Source organism: Budorcas taxicolor, chromosome 12, assembly GCF_023091745.1.
Source record: "Budorcas taxicolor isolate Tak-1 chromosome 12, Takin1.1, whole genome shotgun sequence".
Taxonomy (NCBI): Eukaryota; Metazoa; Chordata; class Mammalia; order Artiodactyla; family Bovidae; genus Budorcas; species Budorcas taxicolor.
This window is the reverse complement of record NC_068921.1, coordinates 76,439,340-76,450,181: the sequence shown is the minus strand read 5'-3', so window position 1 is coordinate 76,450,181 and position 10,842 is coordinate 76,439,340. Positions and strand designations below refer to the sequence as shown.

General features: G+C 53.4%; 1 protein-coding gene across 1 annotated transcript in view; it reads right to left on the bottom strand.

The window, feature by feature from the left end:
* Positions 1 to 696: 696 nt before the first annotated feature.
* UBAC2 (UBA domain containing 2) overlaps positions 697 to 10,842 on the bottom strand; it is a 170,822-nt gene continuing 160,676 nt past the window's right edge. Inside the window, exon 9 of the mRNA XM_052650151.1 lies at positions 697 to 1,884. Within this exon, the coding sequence (XP_052506111.1) occupies positions 1,777 to 1,884 (108 nt within the window). The 3' untranslated portion in view covers positions 697 to 1,776. The remainder of the gene's footprint in view (positions 1,885 to 10,842) is intronic.

The window sequence follows — 10,842 nt, the reverse complement described above, 5'->3', positions numbered from 1 at the left end:
TGACAAGAAAGCAAACAAGAGCTTGGGGGTGGTGAACCCTTTTTAAAATTCAGGCCTCACCCTGGATTCCGACAGCAGGCTCTCAGCTCCCCATCCTCTGGGAGAGAGGTGGTGGAAAGTCTTGATGAGAATTTTGCCTCTGGTTTGGTTTTACTTCACTAGGCACTGCCTGGAAGGGAGGAGAAACTCAGGAGATGGTGTGTTTTTGGACACGATTGCTCCTTTCCTGTGACCTGTTTGCACTGGAAGCCCAGAGCTGGGGGTTTAGCTTTGCCGTGGAGGTGACACACGAATCCGCCCTCTCAGGCCCTCTGGTTGAGCTCTGTCAGTGACTGTGGTCGAGGACATCCCTGCACTTTTGACTGTCCCTACAATCTGAGACGTGGACACTCAGAGAGTTGTGGCCTCTCCTTGGGACCAGCTAGGCTCCGAGTCATCTCAGCCCGCATTCTGAGCAGCCTGATGGCCCTGGCAAGCCTCAGGATGGGGTCTCACGGGGGCCAGTCCTAATTTACAGGCACCAAAGAGCTCCTCTCACTTCAAATAAAGGACCCCAATCTTCTCCAGAAAGATGAGCAGTCTGGTTAAAAAAAAATTATTATTATTATTATTTTTGCTGGTAAAGAATAGCACAGCCTAGAACAAAGTTTTATTTAGGTTAACTCTTAAAAAAAAACAAAAACAAAACACCAAAAAGCAAAACACATTAAAAACTTTATTGTTAAGTACCACGCATGTCTAAATTTGCATCAGTTTGAAACACTTCTGCTGGCTTTGCAGAACACAATAGTTGCAAGTTTCTTTAAATCTTAACAGTCGCCTGCTTTAGGTCTTTCCAGGCTCGTCTGTTCCGGCCTCCCCCTCCTACCCGTGGTGGGGTCAGTCTACTCTGCCCCACGCTGACATCGGGTCACCCCTGGGCCAGTGGGAATCTGCTTCTAGAGGGGTTGGCCCTGCAGCTAGGGCGGCCTGTACTCCTCGAGGAAGCCCTCTCTTCTTGTTTTCTCTTTGTCCCATTTTTACTCCCAGCCCAAGTGGCTAACGGGATATTCTAAGCAAAATTCACCCCAGTGAAGTTTCATGGAGTCTTCCAGAACTGCAAGCTGGTATCTGATAATTCTTTTTTTTTTTTTTTTAATGGAAGTGGGGAGTAGCTGGGACAAATCCCCTGGACTGGAGCTGGGTAGAAAGGGTGGAGGTGGGTTTAAGTTTCCTCTCCCTCCCTCGTCGGCGGGCCTGGCCAGCTCTGCAGCTATGAACTGCTGGCTCTGGGGGAATGAAGACCCTGAACAGCACTGGAGTTTGAAAGCAAATTTGACCGGGGGGGGGGAGCAATGAAAAAACATCCATAAATAAAATCTGACAGGTGCTATCTGAATAACAGCCCCCTTTCTGGCACAAATGATCTAATGTAGAAAGATACGTTACAGTAGAAAGAATATTACAGCAGCTGTAATTTCCTATCTGTAGCGCTATTTCCCTGCTTCCTGAAATCTGCAATTTGAGTGCATTTTAAGCACAACAGGAATAAGTGATGATTCTCCAGAGCAAGGGAAATACTCCATAAAAAAATAAAGATAGAAAAGGCATGCTATTTTAATGGCAAACTTACTTTGGATACTTAATGGTAACTGATCTTGGAATTAAGGGAGGGAGCGGCAGGGACCCCCTGTGCCCAGGAGGACAGCGGGGACTTGGTGCCAGCCAGCGTGCCGTCTTGGGCTGCACCCGCCAAGGCCAGCAGCCTGCCAGTCCCTGCGTCGTCGGCCGGGACCTTCAGTGTTGCAGCAGGAAGTGGGTGGCCACGTTAAGGTCGTTATTGGAAGCTCTCAGGGCTTCCAACGCGTCGCCCCTGGAAAACCCCATCTCCATGAGCCGGGCAACCTGAAAACAGAAACAAAACCGGAAGCCTGATGAGGAGGCTGACCGCACTGCCACCGATCCCCCAGCCCCATGATGTTCCTCGAGCGACTTTTAATGCTCCTCGTGAGCTTTTCAGGTTAAAGAGAAAATAAACCACCCTTTCATTTAGTGTGAAAGCTGATGTTTATGAAACGACAACGGACCCGTTTTCAGGTGCTCACTATATGCGGTCCACAGACGTGCATTTTCTCACTGAATCCTCACTTTCAGAACAAGAAAGGGGGCTCCTGAGGGTCAGTGACCTGCCAGGACGAGCAGAGAAAGGCTGCGCTGTGGGCCCCGGGCCTGGGGTTGGGGTGGAGGGGGCAGGTCGTACCAGCAGCCCCGCGCACAGGCCTTCAGGGTCAAATCGGATTCCTGAAGAATAACACCCCAGCCGCATTTCCCCGGGCAGGTGAACAGTTGCTTAACTGGGGATTTATTCCTGATGCTGGTGGACTCTGACGGTACACACGCCTTGGAGCTCCCGGCGTGGCTCAGGCAGAGCACGGCCTTGGGGTGCCCACCCCACAGCCTCTCCCAGCAGGTGCGGCGCCCCCGGAGTCCCCACCGGCAGAAGGGACGAATTCCAGGCACAACCTCGCGGGGGAGGCAGCTAGAGCCACGGCGAAATCCTGAAGCTGTGAATGCAGAGGCTTCCTGTGCTTTTACATACAGGCGGTCTCCAAGGCTGAAACGGCAGGGTTATTGGTTTATTCCTTGTGACCTGTTTTCCCACTTGAAAATGTATTACAGAAACATTTAGGACCCTGGACTAGCCGCAAGGGTCTTTTCTTTTTTTTAACTTATTTGGAAATAAACTACATTTGCAGTAACATATATTGAAAAGTGATCCTCTTCCAAATGTTGAGATTTTCAACAAGGTGTAAGTTGATGAGGGCCTGGGGACTTAGTCACCACTTCTAACCTCCTTTCCACAGAACGCGATGCCCGGGGGGCACACAGGGGTCAGAGCCCTGCTGCCCCTCCTTCCCCTGCGGAGGAAGGTGTGGGCGGAGGAAGGTGTGGGCGGGGCGAGTGGGGAGGGCGGGGCGAGTGGGGAGGGCGGTGCGCAGCGGAGTGGGCCAGAACCATTCAGATCCCAGGTCCCTGGACCCTAAAGGAAACTTTTGTTGCTGTTCAGTCACTAAGTTGTGACCCCAGGGGCTGCATGCAGCACATCGGGTTCCTCTGTCCTCCACTCTCTCCTACTAGAGTTTGCTCAAACTCATGTCCATTGAGTCAGTGATGCCTCCAACCATCTCATCCTCTGCCACCCCCTTCTTTAGCCTTCAATTTTTCCCGGCATTAGGGTCTTTTCCAATGAAGTCAGCTCTTCACATCAGGTGGGCAAAGCATTGGAGCTTCAGCATCAATCCTTCCAATGAATATTCAGGGTTGATTTCCTTTAGGATTGTCTGGTTGGATCTCCTTGCTGTCCAAGGGACTCTCAAAAGTCTTCTCCAGCACCATAATTCAAAAGCATCAATTCTTCAACGCTCCGCCTTCTTTATGGCCCAACTCTCACATCCGGACATGACTACTGGGAAAACCATAGTTTTGACTAGGTGGACCTTTGTCAGCAAAGTGATGCCTCTGCTTTTTAATACACTGTCTAGGTTTATCATAGCTTTCCTTCCAAGGAGCAAGCATCTCTCATGGCTGCAGTCACTGTCAACAGTGATTTTGGACCCAAGAAAAGAAAATCTGTCACTGCTTCCACTTTTTCCCCTTCTATTTGCCATGAAATGATGGGGCTGGCTACCATGTTTTTGAATGCTGTTTTAAGCCAGCTTTCTCACTTTCCTCTTTCACCCTGATCAAGAGGCTTGGGAAGAGGTTAACCCAGCTGGGAGGAAACGAGGCACACTTTTCAGAAGCTGGGGCTCTGGCCAGTGTTTTTCAAACTGAGGCTGGGACCCCTCATCAGTGGGTTAAGACCAAGATTAAAAAAGAAGTGTATGGTGAAGGGCTTCCCTCCGAGGAACCTCATTCTGGTTCCCCACCCTCCACACAGGCCCCCGAAGGGTCGACCTTGGGGAGAAGCCCAGTGGCCCATTTCCAGTTCAGCCTTTGGGCTGAGGCACTGATGGCTGGTGTGGGCAGAGGCGGGGGCTCTGCTTCCATTTCCCCTCGGGCAGGAACAGCCGTTTCTGGAGTTTCAGGAACACTCCGCCACTTGCTGGCTGGGACAGAAGGCTACTCCTCAAGGGGGCTGATCTGGGTCTCACTACTTGTCACCCATGGGGCTTCCAAGGCCTTGATCTGCTTTTGAAGCCACAGGAAATGCCCCATTTTCTTCTCTGCGGCCTCCAGTGTCCTCCTCTCTTGCTCCTGGTCTCTCCTGGCCGTGTGGCTCCATGTCTCCCACCTGGTTAACTCATCTTTGTCCCAGTGGCCTCAGGGCCCCATGGCCTTTCCCGAGTCCCTCAGCCGAGGACAAACCCAGAGTGGGCGCCTCATGGTCCTGCCAACCTCTGTCCTGTGCTCCTCGCGGCTGGCTCCTCCTTATCATGGTCAGGGCCTGGCGGCCTTTGCCCATGCCCGCGTCTCAGGGCCCAGCACTGCCCGGCCTGCCCCTGCCCCCAGCGCTCGCCCGTTTCTACTGCGTCTCGGGGCCCAGCACTGTCTGGCCTGCCCCTGCTCCCAGCGCCTGCCTGTTTCTACTGCGTCTCAGGGCCCAGCACTGTCCGGCCTGCCCCTGCCCCCAGCGCTCGCCCGTTTTTACTGCGTCTCGGGGCCCAGCACTGTCCAGCCTGCCCCTGCCCCCAGCGCTCGCCCGTTTCTACTGCGTCTCAGGGCCCAGCACTGTCCGGCCTGCCCCTGCCCCCAGCGCTTGCCCGTTTCTACTGCTGCAGGATATGCTGCTGCTGGCATGGTGTGCCCAGGGCAGAATGCGCCTTCCTATGATTCCCAGCCTTGGCACAGTGGGCGTGCACGTGTGTGTGTGCATGCACACATGCCCTGCCTGTGTTAATGACAGCATTCTGGGGCGGTGAGTGATGCTGGGCCTGCGATAAACTGAGCGAAATGTGCTCAAGCTAGGCCTCTGGGCTCTGGGTGAGTTTAATCCGCTCGTCCAGGTTTAGGACTGGGTGCTGTCAAACTTCTGATCACTGTCTAGTAACCGAAACTGCCCTTGGCTTAAATTCTGTCCTCGACAGTATTAGTCAGCTCCCTCAAACGGATATCATCCCCATCTGATTAGCAAATGAACAAGTCACTCAAGGTAAATGCCAAGCAAACAAGATCAGAGGTGAGCCCAGAGCTCACCAGAGCCCGCCCCTTTCTACCTAGGTGGCTTAGTCAACAATCTTTTTGCATTTTCACCAGTTTCAGACTCAGTGTTATTATCCGTTGCGATGTCATCAACATCCCTCTCGAGGGGATGAGAGGCGCACGTGTCTTGGTGGCATCCTGTGTCGACAGGAGAGCGGTGTGTGGCCTTCAGACCACAAGGCCCTTTTCCTCCACGAGTGTCTGCTCCATTATCTGTCTCAGGCTCCTGCCAGACGTGACATGTCCATTCTCAGGATCCACACTTTACCCTTTTCCTTGGGGGGCCTTTCACACTTAATGTCACTCGGTGAGAAAGGCCACAGGAAGTGTGCTGGACGTGTGGTCAACAGGGCACAGCCACCTCACTGGTGCAGGTAGCCCTACCGGGCTATTTCCATTCCTGGATCGACATAACCTTTCACGATGCTTATTCCTGTGACTTCCGGTTAAGGACCACGATCTTTAGTGGAGTGAACGTGGCCCAGTGAGGAGGTGGGCAGCTCCCTCTCTGCCGTGTCCCTTGCCCGTGGACACACACCACGGGGCTGACGATTTGGCCATTTTCAACGACAGGGAACAAACGCGTGGCAAATGCCACGTTCGCTGTCACCTCTAGGACTTAAGGCCTGGCTGCTTCTTCACACCCAGCAACAGGAACAAATTCATCTGTTCGGCAAATCACGATTCATAACCTGGAGCTGGTGACACAAGAGCCTCGTCTGGCGCTGGCACTGGGCGGAGGCGCTGACTGCAGCTTCCATCTGCTGGAGGTTCCTGTCCAGCGACTCTGAATCTGGTTTGGAATCGAGGAGATGCTGAGCACAGGCCGCCCCCTACACAGAGCAGAGCACGCGTGGCACTGGGGCCAGAGGGAAAGCGGCTAGGGTCGGGGGTGGGCCGGGCTGCGTCCAAGGTGGCGACGTCCTGGTGAGGAGAGACCTATTCTGTGCATGCCAGGCTGCCTCCGAGGTCGTTCTCTCCCAGACACCATCGACCACATGTGCTGTCACCGGTTTTGACAGCCAAGCTGGGTTTTTCGCAGGTCTCCACGGCTCTGTGCAGGCCACGGCTGGCTGGCCATACAGCCCCTTGCCTAAAGCTGGCTCTGGGGTCTTTTGGATTTCTTGGGGGGTGAGGAGACGAGTGTGATTAGAGAATGTGCACTGCTGAATGACCTGGTACTCTGACCAGAGGAGAAAGCTCAGAAAGTAGAAATCAGGTTAGCAGTATTTAAAAACTGAACAACATGAGGAAAGGGCACTTGTGGGTTTCCTCTAGCTTCCCAAACTACAAACACCTACAGAAAAATGAAACGGCAAGCTCGGGGTGGGTATGAGGAAAATAATCAGAGGACCAGAAGGAGGACACTGAGGGGTTCCCACGGGGTCCCCATAACTCCACAGCGGACAGTGCTGGCTGGGGCACCCATGGCCACATAGCCAGTGCCTCCTGCTGCTGCCCATCCTCGGGGGCCCAGGTCTCAGCAGATGGCACAGCCCTGGGGTGGACGCTGAGAACCATCATCACAGTCCTGCTTGTTAACCGGCGCCTGACTTGCACAGACCTCGAGCGTTTCGCAACCGTCCGGGTGTGAAGGCCGACTTAGCCTGTGACGCAGGGACTCCCGTGCTCAGCAGTGGCGAGAGATGGCCGAGGCCACACAGGCCTGTGGTTGGGTGAGCGAGACTCTCTAGAGAGTCGGGCAGGACTCTCTAGAGGCTCATGATTCCTCAAAGTAAAACCACAGGGGAGCCGGCAGCTGTGAGAGAGGCTCCACAGCCCTGGGGGTTGGGAGGCGAGGACCCCGCTGGGTGTCAGAGGGGCTCCACGGAGTCACCGTGTGACCCCAGGCCAGGAACTAGGGCACCGGGCTCCCAGCTCCTCGCCGCTTTGGGGTAAGAGAGACGGGTGCAAAAGGCCTGGGACAGTGGCCGGCAGCCGGCAGGCGCTCAGGAGCGTCTCCTCCTGTGATCATCCTGTGCTACTGAGAAGCCACCAGGCCAGGTGTGATCCCTCTCTCGGGGCCTCTGAGGTGACAGAACTGCCCTTGGGTTTTGTTTTCGGCACTCACTAGAACTGCTTCCACTTCGCTAGTTTTATATCCTTTGTTGGTCAAAGAACTGGCGTGTCTTTCGCGAGATCAAAGGCAGGTTCATTTTCAGAGGTGCCACGGCAAGCTTGGAGTGGCTGGAGGGAGGTCCTGGAGCAGAAGGGCCACCCCCTGAACCCTGAGTCACTGCCATCCACAGAGAGGCTCACATTCTGAGATTCTACCCCAGGTCCACAGCCGAGCACTCCCCCCTAACACACACCTCCTGCCACAGCCAAGTACGGCCACGCTGAACAGCGAAGCAATTGACGTGTGTCACCTGTTTCTAGTGTTTGCTGCTGCTGCTGCTGCTGCTAAGTCGCTTCAGTCGTGTCCGACTCTGTGCGACCCCATAGACGGCAGCCCACCACGCTCCCTCTTCCCTGGGATTCTCCAGGCAAGAACACTGGGGTGGGTTGCCATTTCCTTCTCCAATGCATGAAAGTGAAAAGTGAAGTCGCTCTGTCGTGTCCAACTCTTTGCGACCCCATGGACTGCAGCCTACCAGGCTCCTCTGTCCATGGGATTTTCCAGGCAAGAGTATTGGAGTGGGTTGTCATTGCCTTCTCTAGCGTTTAAATCTTGTAAATAAGCATTGGCCTTACAAAACTAAGATGGTCAGCCCGAGTGAAGTTGGACAGGGAGAGAGCCGAGTTGAGAGCATGTGAGTCAGTGCGGGGCTGGTGGGGCCACGGCGGTCCCAAAAACCCAGGATAGGAACTTCCTAAAATGCATCTCCTCCAACGTTCCTTTCCTGTTTCAGAGCCCAGTGAGTCCTTTCTTCCTTCTGCCTTCCCATCGATCGCGGGAAAGTGTCCATCTAAAAATTCTCGCCATGAAACATCAGAGTAGAGTTCCCCTTAGTTTCTAGTCTAAAAACCTGAATGATCCTTGCCTCTAACTTCTTTTGGAAACTGGGTAGAGCTGGGTCAATATCCAGAGAGGACATTAGATTTTCCCTGTCACTTATTCACAAAAAACTCAGGTGACTCAAATGTAATGTCTCCGGGGCCTGTTTCTGGTGACTGAAAATGTGACTTCCCAGCATTATGACCAGAGGAATTGGATGGGGAGCAGAAGTTGGCACTGAAATTGCAGCTCAGAGGGAAACGTGAGTGCAGGGTCCCCTGCAGTGACGTTGACTCCAGCAGCTGCTCCCATGGGAGGGGTCCTGTCACCGGCATCCGTGTGTGTGCTGTAAAGGAGGACACGGTGGAACACACTTCCCAAGGAGAGACCCCAGCAAGCGAGAAAAGAAACCTAAAGAGAGAGGAGATAAACCTGGGCCAGCGTTCCTTTCCTTTCCCCTTTTTCTTTTTTAAATCCTCTGTGGTTGGGAAAAGTGCCCCTACCACCTCAAGGTTATTCTTACTCAAGGAAAGGCATAAAAACCTGCCTTAACATTCTACTTGCTGTTGAACTACTCTCTGACCCGACTGAAGCAGCGTGCTCATTCCAATGACATCTAGAGCAATTCCTCTCAGTCTGAAACACTCTTCTGCTTGTTTTGAGTAAGACTGTGGTTTTAACTTCCCTTTAGCTAAGGGTGTCAAAAACAAATGGTTTTGGGGGTTCTTACTTCCCAAATTCTGACTCTTGCAAAAAGTCATGCCCACCTGAAAGGTGGTCCCAGCCCCTCCCCCCAGGGCTGCCCATGGTGGCTGGCCATGTCCCAGGCCACATGCATGCCCTGCCAGGAGGGTGGCCCCCTCTTGGGCTTGTCAAGGCAAGCTCAGGGCCAGACCCCTGTGGGTCAGAGCTGCCCTTGCCCCCTGTCAGCTGGGCCCCGCTCCTCCTCCTTGGAGCTACTGAACCCCTGTGGTCACACAGCTGGCTGAGTGGACTGGTTCTCCTCTGTGCCTACCCAATGCAGGCAGCTCAGCGGACCCTCACCTTTGCACTTCCCTGTGTGCTTTGTTGTTTGGTCCTCAGAAGACCCTCACTACTGGCCAGGAGGGGTCTCCTCTGCTTACATCTTTCAGCATTCAGCAGACTCAGGCACCCCCAAAATTGGCTGATTATTTGATTGCTATCCAATAATTCACTCTAACAAAACGTGTGTTCTAACACTAGTATTAGAGATCAGAGATGGAAAGGGCTGATGGAGGACCACCCTCTAACACATTTTAAAGTGAAAACAAGTGTTCTTTTGAAGGAGAAGCCCTCCAACCACACCTTCATGTTCAGGCCTCTAATCCCCTCCACCGGGGCACCTGCGGCCTCAGGCTCCGTGTCAGGAGAGAACACAGAAGAGAAGGTGCCAGCCCCCGTGCAGTTCACCATCTGCCAGGGAGCCAGACGGCGTGGGTGTCTCTACATCAACACTCAGCTCACTGCGCGTCCAGACACTCAGGGCAGGAGCACTGCGTGAGGGACTGTTTTCATAATGAGCTCTGTGGAGTTTAGGTGGGCTTTCCGGAGGCAGTGGTAAGGATTCCAGAGATGAAGGAAGAGACTCCCTGAGATTGAGATCCTCTCACACTGAAGAGATTTGGCTCCTTATTCGCTGAGATTGAGTGTCTGTGTGCCATCTCTCTCTACCGGGGCCAGTGGGTATTTCAGAGGATGTGAATGGAATCCACACAACTCCATTCCAGTCTCACATATTATAAACATGCTGAGTGCCACCGTATCTCATCTGGCAAGACTCTCATAAGCACCGGGACTGTTCTATGTTCCCCAGGCAGGGATGGAAGAAATTATACATGTGGTTAGGATCATAATAAGCCCCTTCCTCCACGTCTAATCCATCCTCTGAGGAAACCCAACAAGGTGATTCTTTGTTTAAAATCCTGCTTGGTTTCCTAATGCCTAAAGTCCAGATAGTCAAAGCTATGGTTTTTCCAGTAGTTGCTTATGGATGTGAGAGTTAGATCATAAAGAAGGCTGAGCGCCGAAGAACGGATGCTTTCAAATTGTGGTGCTGGAGAAGACTCTTGAGAGTCCCATGGACAGCAAGGAGATCCAACCAGTCAATCCCAGAGAAAATCAACCCTGAATATTCATTGGAAGGACTGATGCTGAAACTGAAGCTCCAATACTTTGGCCACCTATTGTGAAGAACTGACTCACTGGAAAAGACTCTGATGCTGGGCAAGATTGAAGACAGGAGGAGAAGGGGACAACAGAGCATGAGACAGTTGGATGGCATCACTGACTCAATGGACCTGAGTTTGAGCAAGCTCTGGGAGTTGGTGATGGACGGGAAAGCCTGGTGTGCTGGAGTCCATGGGTTGCAAAGAGTTGGAAACGACTGAGTGACTGAAGAACAGCCTAGAAGCAGAGGGCCATGCCCCACTGAGGGCCTTGGGATGCCTTCCTGTTTCTTCCCTACCTGGGACCCCTGCCCCACCTGTCAAGTCCCACTCCAACTTCACCCACCTGTGCTCCCCAAATCTGATGTGCTTTTCACCAGGCTGCCTCTTTACAGACAGCATTGCCCACCCCACCCCACCCCCCAATGGCACTCCTTCAGCAGCATCGGGAGACTTGGATGCAGCTGACCAGAGCTGTCCCTCTGCCAGGGCCCCTGCACCAGGCTCTGCACCACGCGAGGGCAGGAATCGTTGCCT